The sequence below is a fragment of the Danio rerio genome, chromosome 14, assembly GCF_052040795.2.
Source record: "Danio rerio strain M-AB ecotype USA chromosome 14, GRCz13ab, whole genome shotgun sequence".
Classification (NCBI taxonomy): Eukaryota; Metazoa; Chordata; class Actinopteri; order Cypriniformes; family Danionidae; genus Danio; species Danio rerio.
In genome coordinates this window covers 29,937,623-29,955,010 of record NC_141034.1, presented here as the reverse complement: position 1 = coordinate 29,955,010, position 17,388 = coordinate 29,937,623, and the positions used below count along the sequence as shown (strand labels likewise).

The window sequence follows — 17,388 nt, the reverse complement described above, 5'->3', positions numbered from 1 at the left end:
GCCTATTGCTGTTTTACCACATGTTTAAGAATCACAATAATATTAGTCCACTCATATTAACCTTTATTTTATATCTACAGAAAATCTTTATTTTAGGCACAAAAAAAAAAATCACGATTCTCATTTTAGCCAGAATCGTGCAGCTCTACTAATGATCTGACTCTACATTGAGCTGTAAAATGTATGTATGTATGTATAAATTACTGTGTGTAAGAAAAAAACTCATTGAATATTCCCCAGTCTATCTATCCAATCAGAAGCATTGCATCCCCAACAAATTAAAAATCATATTCAAATGTATCTAAAACCTGCTTCTTCAGGCAGAAACCTTTACCCGCTCATGACTAATTACATTTAAGGTGCCAAGGCGTGAAAAACTCAAAAAGAAAAAGACTAATGACTAACATTAGTAGCACGGTTCTTAACACACTGCTAATATATGCACATAACACACATTGAACATAGCACAGACATATTTTACTGCGCACCAATAGCTAGCAGTAATCTCAGCTGGGATAAATGATGATTAAACATTGTGTGATAAATGCAGAATAATAGACTAATGTGATTTGTGGATACTCCTCCTATGAACATTCATTTGAGAACACTGGAGCCGTGACAAACATCCAGAAAGCTTCACATTAGTCTACATAAAGAGAGTGAGCGGCGTATATAATGCCTTTAATAAAGCTAAATAACAGGCCTCTAATAAGAATCTACCAGCAACCAAGTGGCCCACAGGACTACAAATGCATCTCTACTGCCTCAATGCTCACAAAAACAATAATACATGCATCAGAATCAAATGTGATATTATTTAAACGCAATATCTGAAACCATGGCTTGTTATCTGAAGCAACAGAATTTGTTCAAATTAGACAGTGTGTCAATCGGGTTTTTTATTCTCTCTTTCAGTTCAGTCAGGTGGAGAAATTCATTTGTTCTCCCAATTTAATTATTATTTAAGCCAAGATCAGAGGAAAAATCAATGGTGCACAGATAAAAACCGTGCCTGGCTATATAAAGCTCTTCTAAGGAATACATTGGTGCTAAATAGTGGCCGTCACAGAGTTCAACGCTAAACCAACAACTGGAGGCGACAAAGAATTAAATAACTTGTCATTTTTTTCACAGCCAGAGAAGAAAAAAAGGAAGCTACTGTAATTAATACATTAACATGCATTATTTTGCAAACGTCCTGCCTGAGGCCCAATTACTCTGATCCTCCAACCAGCAAATAAAGGTCAAGCGATGAAATACAATTATAGCATCACAGATAAACTAATACCATTATGACCATGTGAATGTGTCGTTTAGTGGCATCCAAAACTAGGCCTCTCATGATATCTATTTTTTGTTGTGGGATGTATTGCACCAGAATATATTGTGATAAACAAAATTATTGTCATTTTAAGACCATTTATGCCACTCATTACATAATGCCAGTAATACGATATAATACTATCACAATGCAAGTGGACTCTTCCAAAGAACACATAATGTTTTATTCTTAGGAATATTTATTTTAATTACAGTCATTTTAACAATTTAATCATTAGGCATTGGAATCACATATCCTAAATAAAAAAATAATAAATGTTAACAAAATAGTTCAAGGTAAAAAGTAACAGAGGCTGCAATATCTGCTACCAGATCTATTTTCAGTTTTTTAGACACCCACATGAAAATAAACAAAAGTAATTGATAGTAAATACTACGGTATTATTTATTCATACTGACACCGACTTCTCCAATAGGGATAGAGATGTTGCACAATCAGCTAAAATGTGGATAGAATTGATTTTTGTGTATGGGCGATACACACTCACCGGCCACTATATTAGGTACACCTTACTGGACCCACTTTTGCCCTCAGAACTGCCTTAATCCTTCATGGCATAGATTTAACAAGGTACTAAAAATATTCCTCAGAGATTTTGGTCCATATTGACATAATAGCATCACACAGTTGCTGTACAATGTGAATCCCAAAGGAGCTCTATTGGATTGAGTTCTGGTGACTGTGGAGGGTGTTTGTGTACAGTGAACTCATTGTCATGCTCAAGAAACCAGTCTGACATGACTCGCACTTTATGACATGGCGTGTTATCCTGCTGGAAGTAGCCATCAGAAGATGGGTACACTGTGGTCATAAAGGGATGGACATGGTCTGCAACAATACTCAGGTAGGCTGTGGAGTGGACACGATGCTCAACTGGTAATAATAAGCCCAAAGTGTGGCAAGAAAATATCCCCCACACCATTACATCAAAACCACCACCTGAACGTTGATATAAGGCAGGATGGATTTATGCTTTCATGTTGTTGATGCCAAAATCTGACCCTACCATCTGAACGTAGCAGCAGATATCAAGACTCAAAATTTTTTCGATCTTCTAGTGTACATTTTTGGTGAGCCTGTGCTAATTGTAGCTACAGTTTCCTTTTTTTAGCTGACAGGAGTGGCACCTAGTTTGGTCTTCTGCTGCTGTAGCCCATCCGTCTCAAGGTTGGACATTTTGTGTGTTCAGAAATGCTCTTCTGCATACTACATGCCTAAATGCATTGAGTTGCTGCCATGTGATTGCCTGATCAGAAATTTGCGTTAACGAGCAGTTGGACAGGTGTAACTGATAAAGTAGCCGGTGAGAGTATATTGCATCACCAAACATGATTGAGGACATGGCCATGTGTTGTGTGATAAGTCGATATACAGTATATTGATTATTATGACAGGCCTAACCAAAACTAATGCACATAAGCTGTTGTTATATGCAAATGAGTATCCCGAGATAACAGGTAAACTGTACTTACTAAAAATGATTATTTCCCTATAGTATTGTAAAAACAATCATCTGTGGTCTTTATGTGAGTTGTAATTATAAATAAAGCATAAAAAGAGAATTATAAAATGTGACAGTGGAAATTGTAAATGTTGTCATATCCTGTTTTCATAGAGACACAAGTGCAGTATTTTGCCATAATTACTTTTACTGAACAAGATGACAATATTTTAAAATAGGTTTTTGATTTGTGGTGTGTGATATATTTTCTGCTAGTGCTACTCTCACTGTATAAATGAATTTAAACGAATAATTAAAGAAATGTAAAATTCTGTCATCATATACTCATCCTTTACTTGTTCCAAACCTGTTTGAGTCTCTTTGCTCAGTTGAATGTTAGAAAGTGACTGAAACTGACTAACATCGATAAGATTTTTTTTTATTATTGTTTAATATATTTTTATATATTTTATGTTCATTGTAAGAAAGATACTCATAAAGGTTTGGAACCACTAAAGGCTGAGTAAATGGTAATTAATGTTTAATCTTCGGTGAACTATCCCTCTAAATCTACAGGTAGGGTGGCGGTGCTTGTCTAATCTTATCTATTAATTATTTAAATGTAATGTCTTGCCACAATTTTATTATTATTTTTTACTAAAGAATCAGATCTTTAACTAAATTATAAGCATAATTAGCCATAACAATATGCCAATGATAACTTTTAAAAGAAATAATAGTTTTTAATGCATGGCAGTGTACTGTACCTGACTAATCGCTAACGCTATGATGTTATACTTTTATGTCTCTAGTCCTTAGCTGTTATACACAGAAACTGTTTAAACTGGAGTCTCAAATGCACAATTCAAATTTGAAATTGGGGTGTAAGGTTATGGACTTTTCACTTTTAGAGTTTAATGTTTTATTTATGTTGGTTTGGGCATCAGATGCTGCAGAACACACTGGGTTTAAACACGATGTTCAAACAGTTCTATTGAGAATCTTTATAGATAAAAAATGCAATGTTAAAGCAGCGCAGCACTAGAAAGAACAAGTACTGTACGTCTGGCATTTCATGTTTGCCTGAACATTTACTGTTAAAGGGTAGTTCCCCCAAAAATAACATTAACTCATCCTCCACTTGTTCCAAATCTGTTTGAGTTTCTCTCTTCTGTCGAACACAGAGGAAGATATACTGAAGAATGTCACTGACTTGAGTCACTGGCTGACATTTGTGTTTCTACTTAGGATGTCAATGGCATTTCATTGATGATGTCAGAACATTTTTCAGTATTACTTGTTTTGTGTTCCACAGAATAAAAGTCATAAAAGGTTAAAACCATTTAACATGAGTAAATGGTGGTTTTATTTATTTATTTATTTTTTAAATCAATTTAATAATAGTCTACTGCTGTTATACTTTCAAGTCACCATTCTGACATTCCTATATTAATCTAGCATACTGCCTAAAGATGGAAAAATTCTTAATGATTGTGATATTATATACGAATAAATATAATAAATGTTTTAGTATCCACACAAAGCAAATTACCCCAATTTGTCTGAAGCAAAAACATATTAATCTTGTGTCAACAGTGACTCAATTATTAAACATATAAATTTCAGCCAGAATTATTCATAACTACAATTTTACAAAAGGTGTATTTAAATAATTACATTTTAGTGGAAAAAATACTGGCAAATCTAACCTCAATTTGATTAGAATGCATCACATCAGGTCAGGTACAGTTTACTTGCAAATAATTCAATGAATCAGAAGCTCAAATGGGATCTGAAACTCTAGCATCTCAGAACTTCACAAAATTACTCTCCACTGAAAATGAACGAGTTTAACTTATTGCTTATTATTTGTCAAAGCGAAAGGAAAAGTGACTTGAAATTAAATAGTCTTGTCTGTAAAACTGAATGTTTTAACACTTGTTTTTATTTCTTACTTTTCTTATTTGATATTTTTCCTAAACAAATATTACATGTTTAAGTGTGTGCAGCATTTGCTCTCATATTTTGTGTCTTTTGTGCAAATATAATTATTATAACATTATTAATTAATAATATTTTTTTGTTTATATAATGTAATGTGGCATATATAATGACCACTTCATGTGTGCTGCCCTTTCAATAACCTTTCTGTAACTAGATGGATAATAAAGAGATTATTAAAGGCATGTTCACACTTGTGTTTGACTGGTGTTAGTGTGATTCAACTGAATCAATGTGAACACTGCCAACTACCCAACCTGGTGTCCCATCAAACATGCACCAAGATTAAGATTACTGAAGATTTTTCATTTTTTATATTCTTTTAAAGTTTGGGCTACATGCACAGCTAGTATTTTTTTTAGCCAATGATAAACTTCTGGTGAAAGCTTAATGTGACTATTTTCAGTTTCAGCATGTAATTCAAATATAATTAGTTAAACAGGTTGTTAAAGTGTAAAAAGAGACAAAAGCAGGACGTTTAAACGCAGGAGTCACCATTAGCCGCAGATTAGCGCAGAAATTCCATTGAATATACTGAGGTAAAATTAATTTCCATATTTTAAAGACATGACGCGGAAAAATATAATTTAATGTAGTGCTTCCTTTTTGGTCTGAGATCCACTTTATATCGTATCTCATCTAGGCAGTGAAGATCGCTGTTTTTTTTTAAGAAATTAGATTTTAAACACAGCAATTTTTTATAAGATGACAATTAACCGAAAGTCCCGGGGCCGGCTGACAAAAATTTAAAGTCTATGTGCATATACCCCTTTATTAAAGGTTTTTAGTTTTGCTCTTTTAGTTTTAAATTTTGTCAAATTCTAGTTTACATTTGTACTTTTTCATGGCACGCTACTGAATTTAAAAGTCCATGTTAAAATTGAATTAGAGAAATAGTTCATCAAAAAATTCAAATGTACCATTTACTCAGCCTCATGTGGTTCCAAACCATTTGAGTTTCTTTCTTCTGTTGAACACAAAGAAAGATATTTTGAATATAGCTGAAAATATGTAACCACTGACTTCCATAGTAGTAAAAACAAATACTGTGGTTAGAGGTTTTCAGCTTTCTTCACAATATCGTCCTTTGTGCTTATCAAAAGAAAAAAGTAAACGGTGTAAATAATGACAATTTTTCGGTTTTGAATGAACCCCTTTAAGTAGAATGTAGATTTTCATTCATTCATTTGCCTTCGGCTTAGACTCTTTATTTATCAGGTGTCGCCACAGTGGAATGAACCACCAACTTATCCAGCATATGTTTTATGCAGCGGATGCCCTTCCAGCTGCAACCCAGTACCGGGAAACATCCATACACTCTCGCTGTCACACAAATACACTACGGACAATTTAGTTTATTCAGTTCGCCTACATAGAATGTCTTTGGATTTCAAACCGAAGCACCTGGAGGAAACCCATACCAACATGGGGAGAACATGCAAAGTCCACACAGAAACCCCAACTGGCCCAGCTGGGGCTCGATCCAGCAACCCTCATGCTGTGAGGCAACAGCACTAACCACCGAAGAAACGTGCCACCCCAGAATGTATTTTTTTGTAATAAAATTAATTGGACTATTCAATTAATTGATAATCAATATAAATCTAGTCATAAGCTTTTTCGCTAAAACACAACATAGACCAAAGGCGTCTAAAAGCACCAATAAATAAAGCACCATGCCAAAACATGACCATAAACAGAGCAGAATTCTCAAGCATACCTGGTTTTCCTCGTCAGTCGCAACGCTACCCATTACAATTCAATACAGGAGTCAGAAACAAGTTGCTTGCAGCAGATCTTAGTGTATGCAACAGAGGAATTCCTGCTGCTGTGAAAGCTTTACACTTTTTAGGCTTTGAGTTCTCAACAGATAAAATACCAGTGCACGTACACACATACAACAAAAGTGCTTATCTCAGCGCACAGCATTGTTTTGAAAGTTCAAAAGGTTCTGCAGCAAAATATATCATAAAAGCATTTTTTTTATATATTTATAGACATTTTTCTTAAAACACTAAATTATGTGAACACAAAACACAAAATTTTGTGAAGTTTATTTATAAACTAATTTCGAGAGGATCATGTGCTTATGATTGCTTGCAGCTGGCCCTGCATTATTCAATTTATGATTCACCAATCAGATGAATCCTAAGCCACTATAAATACCCTATAAGTTCCATATAACAGCCATCTTCGTTTTGAAGAATCCCCCCTTCCACCCCTACTCCTCCTCCTCCTTTCCTAGATGGGTGGCACGGTGGCCCAGTGGTTAGCACTGTTGCTTCACAGCAAAAACGTCACTGGTTCTATCCCTTACCAAGCTAGTCGATGTTTCTGTGCGGAGTTTACACGTTCTCCCCGTGCTCACATAGGTTTCCCCCCACTGTCCAAAAACATGCAACTTAAGTTAATTGACTAATCCAAATCGGCACCATAGACATGCTCCTAGTAAGTCGTTATCTCTTAAGAGCAATCACTATCTGTTCATTAGCTACTACAGTAGGGGAGTTCTAGAGATCTACCTGAGCTCAAACTACCCTCTTGCCTTGCAAACAGGGGGGAGCCCCGAGCTCGAAGATCTTATGAGCTCAGGGCTCTCTCCCGTGACAGCATGCCAAACAAGATTTATAATCAATCAGTAGCTAGGTGTGAACTCTTGAAATGCTTTGCGTGTATGGCAAGAAGAATGCTAAGAACTTCCGGTCAGCACCTGATGCGTATAAAGAGTTACATTCGGACAGCTTTGAAACAATAGTTTTAATCCATTTGACTTGTTACTAACATCTTTGAACTAATACTGCTGTCGATCAGCACCACCTCCTGGACTGATTATTTTTAAAAATGCAACTTAATAGGATGAGAAACTACTTCTGCAAGGCATTTTTCCCTTGTTGTCAGACGGCATCTATAGTGCTATTTAAATAAAGCCTTGCCATTGCTAAAATCAACATTTTCTCTTTCTTTCAAATATATACCCGACCCAAACAAATTAAACTCTCTAAAATGTTTGACATACACACGTAGCCTGTACTGTTCCATTGACAGATTGATTAAAACAGTGGCACAAAGTTAAAATAAAATGACATTTTGAAATGACAGAACAACACATACAATAGTAAACACTACGCAATACAAACTAACTAAATGCAACATAACTGCTAATAATTACAATCAACGTGCGCATCTGACAGAAGCATAACTGCATAAAAGCACATCTTTCTTTCAAAATTAAAGTTTTGCATCACAAAAACACTTCGTAAGCCACTCAAAACAGTACTGACACCCAGTTAAGAAACGCAGCTCTGGTTGATGACAATTATAAATGGAAGTTCTAAGCAGCCTACCGGAAAACGCTGGTCACTATAACGCCCTCCATGCAGCAACGAAGAAAAAGGTCTTCAGCTTCAGCCTTTAAAAGCACATTGTGAATGCTAAGAATAAATGCTTTGTCTCAGTCCAGACCAAACTAATAAAGAGAATTGAAATACACATGTGAACACATCCCATGTTGACAAGTTAAAAGATTTAAAAACTGAAATCTTGAAGTAGTCAAATGTTCCATTTGTTGCCATACCAGCCCTAACCAGCAGTAAGAATGCTTTCCTGATACATACCACACTTTTTCAATAAGAGTCAATCAGTTTGTTCAAGCCGTTTATGACCTGAAAAATGCTTAATAAGAATAATCTGTATAAGAATGTCCATGTGAACGCACTCAGTTAGCATGCCATTTCCCCCAAAAAATAAAAAATTGCTCAAGTTATATAACTCACAACCATTAACCAAACACACTCGATGACTCAATGTATCATTTAGCCCTTTCGCAGACTAGATATTGCCCAGATTGCATTGAATCAATACGCTTGTATAATCCTGGATAAATAAAAAGAAAGTACCTTTCTTGTGAGTACCATCCGATTTGGAGCCTTGTGGGTCTAATGAAAAAAAGATCAGGATTAATAACATGATATTCTAACACCAAGATGTTAGCTTTTTTTTTTTTCTTTGCGGATCCAACAACAGAAAAAAAAAACATAAGCAGCATGGCTCACTTATTCTACTTTACACTTGCCAACACTTTGTGCGTTGAAGTGTGTGGCAGGGGATATTGGGTGCTAAGGGCATACTAAGGGCAAGAGCAGGTAAGGAGGGATGCACTTATTCGTCCAAAACTTCAGAGCGGGCAGGACAAGAGGCAAAGCACTGAAATGAAAGAAAGGATGGGGGTTGCAATGCATATCTGGTCACGGGAGGCAGAGGTTAGCAAAATGCACTAATAGATGCAATACACTAGAGAGAGGGAAAATGCAAAGACTACATGTCAAACTGGCTTCACTTTGAGTTTTGTTCAAACGGTAAAATGAATATAGATTTAATTTGGATCAAATTGATTTGCCTGGCACTGGGTTGCAGGGCTGTGCAATACAAAAGGAATGGGAACATACTTTTGGGAGCACAAAACAGCTCCTAAGTTTATTTTTTTTTCTTTTCTTTTATGTTTTGTTTGTTTCTTTTCCAAAGAGAACCAATTTGGGGCATTTTCCCTAAATGTTTAATCTAGAAACCATACGGCAGGTCACAGTGCACTAGATTCCAGTCAATCTCCTCTTGTGATATTCATCAAAACCATACAGAATCTACAACAAATCCACATCACTTGCGCAGTTCTGTATGGTAATCACAAGACATAAAGATGCTCCTTATAAAACACTACCATGCACATGTGTGACCACAGATATAGTGTACAGTTCGGTCAATCCCGATTGGGTTTTGTGTGGTCATCCTTTGTGTGTTACCCTAAACAGAAACCACTGAATCCCAATTAACATATACAAAGGAAAAAGCAGACTAGTGATTTAAAGATTTCAAAGTCAGGTCTTTCTTCTTCAGCCCAACAGCTTGTTCACCAATAGCACAGACGGCGACATAATCCAAGACTTCCCAAGAGATTTATCCTTTGTGAAAGGGCTACGTTAACCATTCAATTCCCAGTTGCCATGACCCAGCATTGATTATCCCATCTAAAGCTCTTAGATAAATGACATTAGGAACAATTTTTTTTTTTGGAGGAACCCACTTCGTTTGGTTAAAGAACTCTAAATCCCTGTGGATTTCCATTACCAATCATATAGAGCTAATAGTGATAGAATTCAGAGAAGAAAAACACCATGTTAAACGGTTTTAAAAACACATTGAAAAGATGTTCTGTTCATTTTTCTTTATTCCAAACAATTGTGAAGAAGCCAAAAGGCCTCTTTTTTAATCTAGCACCCTGGATTTCTGAAGTGCATAAAATGTGGACAGAATCACTGGACAGCCTCTTAAAAATTAAATGTACTGTATAACGTAGAATGTCATGTAATTTGGCAAATGTTGGTGATCAAATCAAAAATATATCAATTAAGTAATGTGTTCTACAACCTGGCAAACAGTTTTAATGCCATATAAAAAGAGAAAAAGTCCTACTTATGCCTTTGCTCTTGCATATTTATAAAACGCAAGTAAACAATCCAGGCTTAGTCTGATTATGCACCCCTATACATTTCTGGAGAGTGGCAAATACGTACCAGGAGCTAAATTTTTTGCAGTTTTTGTTTTCGTAAATCCAATAGTGGCCGCTGTGTAAGCTTTTTCAGATCTCAAATTTCTCTCACTAGGGCCATTCGCGCCTGGTGTTCTCACGTAAATCCACCAGAGGTCGTTGTTGACTGATTGACTGACTGACTAATAGACTGGCTCACCCTCCTCTTTCCCTAAACCCAACCAATAATGTTTTCAAAAGCACTAATTGACTTGCACACAAACTCTCCGAAACCCAACAGACAGTTTTAAAAAGCAATCCAAAAAAAGAAATACCCTTGCCTGATTTTTACAGTATTTTTAGATTTTACCACATTTTCACCAAGTTATTTACTTGTGTATTTAATTATTTTGCTTCTGTTTTTGTCTTACCCACTTTCTGGAACAATTCTTCGGCTGACTTGAACTCTGTTGTCGAGGTCAACTAGTCTCTGCGTCAAGTCTGGTGATGTACTTGGTGAGCTGTGTTATTTTGTTTGCGCGAATCCACCAGAGGCCATTGTGTATGTTTTTGAGACCTCAAATTTCTCTCACGAGTACCATTCACGGCTGTTCTCACATAAATCCACCAGAGGCCGCTGACAACTGACTGAATGACTGACTAACTGATAGACTGACCCACCCTCCTTTCCTAAACCCAATCAATAGTGTTTTCAAACACACTGACTGACCCGTCCACTTACTTTCCTAAACCCAACCGACAGTTTAAAAAAAATTATCCAGAAAAAAAAAGCCCTCACCTGATTTTTACCACGTTTTACCACATTCTCACCATGTTATTTACTTTTATTCTTTTGACATCTGTTTTTGTCCTACCCGCTTTCTGGAACCACTTGGTCAACTCCTCTCTGCGTCAAGTTCACGGACGTACAAGGAGAGCTAATTGGACTAACTGGTTACAGCTGGAAAACCAAGGATAAGCGGTCATCCGGTAAGTGTGAAAAGTCCGCCCTGTATCGTTTATTTTAAAGACAAAATGCAGCCTTGCGTACTTTTGACTACATAATTCGAAACCTCCAGAAATGTATATAGGGCTACGTTTTCAGAATTGATTTATGTTGTAAATAAAAAAAAAATTACCTTTGCATGTTTTACTAAAAAATAGTAGTCTTTCTGCTCAAATTTTTTAATCCAATTAAAGGGAAAAATTATTTGTGGAATTTATTAATCATTTCTACTTGAAAATTGTCCAACGCAAATCCTACATTAATTTATTTCAGTCTGCAGACAGTGATGAATCGCTCTGGAGTCGCACCCTTGAGTTCAAATGCGAATAACAGAAGTTTTCAAATTAAATTTCCATGGATGATCGTCCCTGCAGCCCTGTGAGAATTGGAACAATTTGTAGGCGATGAGCTAAAACGTGTATGAAAAATTAAAATCACATCTAACCTTGCTCAGTCTCGGTGTCATTCGATTGTTCTATTTTGCTGTTTCTTGCAGCCTCTCTCACGTCGACGCATTGCCTTCTTTCTCTCTACCCATGAGATAAAAAACGCAATTATCTAGCGCGATCCAGAGACGCTTCGTTACCCTCATGGTGGAAATACAGTTCATAGCATCTCTGAAAGCTCGCCCGACGTTACAGAATGGTTTATAGTGGCCTCTCAAAGCAGGGACATCAATTCTACTGGAGACGTGCAGCAGATAAGCTTCAAACATCACAAAAGACGCAGGATTTCACTCATTTGTCATCATTTAAAGCGAGTGAAAAGCATCAGTAGGTTCACCATTGCCGTTTGTATGTGAACGCTGCACCCCGACTCATTAGAGAATTCCCATTAATCCTATTAAAGTCCCATTAAGCATGTGCTGATAGCACCAAATTAACATCAAGCTCCACCAGCTAATAAGGCTTCGCTGCTTCTGCACTTCACATGAATGAGGAGGAGATGCAAAGAGGTAACAGAGACATACAGGACATCCAAAAAGAAAACAAAAAAGCAATCAGTAAATATACCGCAGCAGACTGTATATTTACAAATGTACACTTGTCTCATCGAACCCATTCCGAAGCAAAGTGACATAGGAGTAATCAGAAAGCATTACACTGATCATGACTATAATGCGTGGTGGCAGCTCGTTCAAACGCGAGACTGTTGGTTTGTGGGAAAGCGGCCGATGATTGTGCTATTTGGGCGGAATCTGTAGCACCTCGTGGCTGTCGGCCTCGTAGCTCCTCACGGTGACTGATGAGAAGGGACAAGGTTAACGTGGGTATGGGAGGCGCAGCTGCACTCCAAACCATTCATCACGAGCGCCCGCAGATTACAGCTCAAGCTAGCGGCCCGTCTGCGGACCGACGCCCCCCACTCTTCTCAGGTTCACACAGCCCCAATTTGTTTAACGCAGCACTTTGATCTGTCAGCGAGCGCTTAGAAATGGTCTGTTCGAGGGAAGATGCTTTAAAAAAAAAAAATCAAGGCTTAAGGCCGAAGTGTGTAATATCTGTGGTGACAAATGGGATTTAAAAATAAGAAATAAATGGCTGTTTTCAAACATATTTCTCTTCTTTGCTCACTATTGGTCTGATGCTGTCTTTTGGTTGAACTGAACAGGTCAGAATGTGGGGAAATGCACATGGAAATAACAAAGGAGACAGTATGGTAAGACTTAGATTGAAATAAATATATGAATTAGATGTTATAATATAACTGACATTATACACATTTAAAATTTGGGGCACATGTCTGTCTAAATATTCCAGATTTTGAAGTTTTATTATTTTGATGTTTTGTTATGTAGTTGGTGAAGTTTTTTTCCGTGCACATCAATATATTTGCTCTTCAGTGTTTGAACCTTCTGCAATAAAATCTAAACCACACTGAACTGAAGTAAATTGAGCTCCGACTCTAAAATCTAGACTTTACTAAAACTTGTATGTTAAGCAGCTTTGACACAATGTACATTGTAAAAGCAATTTAAAAATTGAATTGAGTTGAATTTATCTTTAGAAGGAGAATTATTTGAGCTCTCCAAATGCTAGGGGCCTAACCTCTTTATTTGTTTTGCTTTTAAAAACCCAACAGATTTTACTCCTCTTCATTTAAACGTCGCTTAGGATGAAGACTTAGGGATTTTAATATCTGAGGTTGCTTTCACACCTACACTTTTGTTTCGGAACGTATCTCGTTTGCCCAGTTAGCGCGGTTCGTTTGGCATATGTGAACAGGGCAATCGCGCTCTGTTCCGCGCCAAAGTAATCGCTCCGAGATCGCTTGAATGAGGTGGTCTCGGCTCGATTGAAACAAACCCTGGAGCGGTTCGATTGCAGTGAGAAAGCGATCCGATCCGAGAGCGGTTATATCACAGTGTTTTATGGATATGTAAAAGGCTTACGGCTATATGAAGAGAGAATTATGATTGGGGTGGGAAGTTTCGCAAGTCTCCGGAAGCCCGCAAACGAGTGATGATCTCCCGGTAATCTCGCGTCTTCCTCCCGGTCCTCAAATAGGCATCGTCGCGCACCCTTCTCACCCCTCCCCACCGTGTCTCTCCTCAGACACATCACGCGCGCGCACCCTGTCAATCACCACCAAACCACCACCTCTCCTGACAGCTGAGCGGGACGCTGCAAAATAAACCATGACACTCTGACCAATGTGAGGAGAGTTTACTCGCACGTGACTTGTTTTAGCTCTTTGTTCCGATTAGAAACTTTGCAGTGTGAAAGCGAACCGCTCCAAGAGCAAAGAGCAACAACGTAACAATTGTAATCTCTGTTTCGGAACAACTGAATCGATTCACAGGTGTGAAAGCACCCTGAGACTGATTGGGATCAGTGCCTTTTATCTGTTTATTCATATTTTATATATTGTAGACACAACCTTATTCAGTATTACACAGACTTCACTATTTTAAAACAAAGCTTAGTAAATTCTATCCCTCGGTTTCCCCCACATGCGACTATTGAGGGCACATCTATTTTGGTCCTGTGTTTAAATTCAGATTTTTTGTTTAGAAATATTTCAGTTCTTTGCTAAGTCAGATTTTCTGGAGACTCTCAACCAAAATGTATGATTACCTGTTCAGTATGGCATGATTATAGCTAAAACAATATATTTTGAAAATAAAATGTTAGGTCTTTTTTTCCTGACTAGCTTCTTGGTAGGGGCGTCAAAATTAATTGTTACTTCGGTGCACCGTGATGCAGATGCGGACAATTCGGTATTGGTTCGGTAATAATTATAACCGGTCATTATGTACTGACATCATTTATCTTATATGTGCTATGTCGCGAGGGAGGCGAGCGGGTATTTACAACACTCCAGACGCCAACTACTTAAAAAATGCAAAAACTGTGCACAATTTTACTGCGTGTGTGTGTTTTCTGGACAGTCTTTCACTGACACTTACAGCAGAAGCCACTATTTCTCTGCGATTGAGGGAATGAAAGTGAACTCCATTACTCCATTAGTCTCTCTCTCTCTCTCTCTCTCTCTCTCACTGTGGCCCATTTTACCTGCTGGCGTGACTTTTCCTCTCGGCTGCTGGCGTGACTTTTCCTCCCATCTCTTTTCCTCTCGGCTGTTACAACAACACTTCTGGATATAGGTCTGCATTCCCGCGGCTGTAGCTGTGCATTGTCGTGGGACCCGACCAGATTTAATGCGGTGCGGGAATAAATTTTCCGAAATAACTCTGGTGTATTTGAACAGAAGCGGGCGGTCTCACAATATCGCTCTGGAGCGAGCAAGCAAGCGCGCGTGCGTGTGTGTGTGTTTGTGTGTGTGTGTTTATTTGTTTGGTGCTGTCTATGTTTGTGTATGTGTGTGAATGACAGACAGCATGATGCTGTGTGTCTATGTGCGTGTATGTTTATACAGACAGCTTATTATATTCTAAAACATCATAAAGAATAATAGTATTGTTTTATTTCCGTTTCCTTTCTCTTCTGTTTCTTCTTTAAGGTAAATGTAAATTAAAGCCTTAAACAAGGGAAAATGCCAAGATATAAGTCATATGACCTACAAAAAGACAGCAATGAATGTAAAGAGTAACATCCATTGCTGTGTCTTTTTGTAGATCATTTATGTCTTGTATGTTGCCATTTTCCCTTGTTTCATGCTTTTCTTTTGCATTTTGCACAATTTATTGTTTCGTGATGAGTTTGTCTATCAGTTCCCTGCATTTTATATCAGCAAAAACTACAATAAATTACATAATTATATAATAAATAAACTATAATCAAAATTTGGGGCTTAGTAAGATTTAGAAAAAAAATTTTTTTTTATTATGTGACGACATTGATTAAACTGATTAAGGAGTGACAAAAAATTATTATAATGTAATAAAGCATTTCTTTCAAATAAACGGCTCTATTATTAATTGTGTTGTTATTTTGGCTGGTGAATCCATTTAACTATCATCAAAAATGAAAGATTTCATTCATTATTTTTATTATTATTCAATGTCAATTATAAAAAAATACTGGAGAAAATATACATTTTGAGCATCTAAAAAGGCACTGTGTATTCCATGTGCTGTCTTAAATATTGTATTTTTCAAAATTTCAATAGTTTATTATATATTTTTAATGTATTATTTGATAGCATAAAGTTTACATTATAACTACCTAATTTTACTTTCTATCATAAAAAATCCTGTAAAAGCATATACACATGAATCCGCTTTCAATGTTGATAATAATAAATATTTAAGATGAGAATGACACTATGATAACTAAAGAATAATGTAAAAAATGTAAAATTATGAGAATTAAAATTTATGAAATTATGTCCATCATAATTTTTATGTTAGAAAGAAAGCTACACATTCTAACACACAGATAAATAAAGCTATAGTACACTTATTGTTGGTCTATTGTTAGTTCATGACAGCTAATGTGTTAACTAATACTAATTAACTAAACCACATTGAAAAATGCACACACTGATATTAATAATACACACTTCAACCCTAATAAAATAAAACCTTACATCATCCATTGACAGAAAAGCTGCACGTGTAGAAAAAAAAGATCTTGAAAACATTATCAATCCGGATCCAAGCTCCATGGGGTGCCCCAAATATGCCAGACTCTGAGCTTTCCATTTCAATCGGTCCCAGCTAAATCAGTTGGAAGGATTTCCCACAGTGAGTCCCAGTCATGATCAGTGTAATTTCTTCTCATGCCAGCACATTCGTTGCTTCAGGCAATTCTTATCTTATTTCCTCATTTATTATTTTTTTCAACGTTGCAACACGAGAGGCAGGAGAGGTGATCTCCTTCTCAAGAGCTGGAAAAAAATGTCTTCTCACATCAGATGCTGTTTACATCAGTGCCGTTATATATGCACTTTATTTTTTTACCCAAAATTTATCGAGAGATGCTGTCAGGATTTGCAATCTGAATTTTAGGGATGTGCTCTAATATTGGAGCAGAGAAAAGCTGAGGACGCGTGAGCTTCCGGCTCAGAGTGCAGTTACACGCTTGACCTGACAGCCGTGACGAACCTTTGTATTTCATAATGTCTGGTCTGGTCATGTGACCACGGGGCCCATGTGCCCTCATAAAACCAACTGAATGAATTACATAATGAAGGCCAGTGTATATTCAGACAGTGGCTATCAACTGACATTGCATCTCAATCAGATTTGCTTTTATATATTAGCATGTTGATATAAGAATTAGGCCTGTCACAATAATCAATATATCGGAGGTGTCAGTATGATTAAAAAACACTATAGTATTTACTATAAATTACTTTTATAAAATAATTATTATGTCTATAATTAAATGAAATATTCTTAAGAATAAAATATGTGTTGTTTGCAAGAGTGCACTTGCATTGTGATTATATTATATCGTCATTCTGGAATTATCAAATTAGTGCCATAAAATGCTCTTAACTAGGGCTGGGTGATTTAGCCTAAAATCTAAATCTTGATTAATTGAAGATTTTGACTTTATTACGATTAATGAACAATTATTTAATTTATTTATTTTATTTCACCATTTTATAATTCACGGAAATGTTTTGTACAGTAAATAAGCACACATATTGCAAGAGGGAGATTTCTG

At 36.6% G+C, this 17,388-nt stretch overlaps 1 protein-coding gene across 3 annotated transcripts in view; it reads right to left on the bottom strand.

Annotated features, from left to right (window-relative positions):
* Positions 1-17,388, bottom strand: part of glra1 (glycine receptor, alpha 1) — an 89,042-nt gene that overhangs the window by 56,936 nt on the left and 14,718 nt on the right. For 2 of the 3 annotated variants that reach the window (XM_087280105.1, XM_087280104.1), the window contains exon 3: positions 8,681-8,719. In XM_087280105.1, coding sequence (XP_087136231.1) covers positions 8,681-8,719 — 39 coding nt within the window. 3 annotated transcript variants of the gene reach the window in all.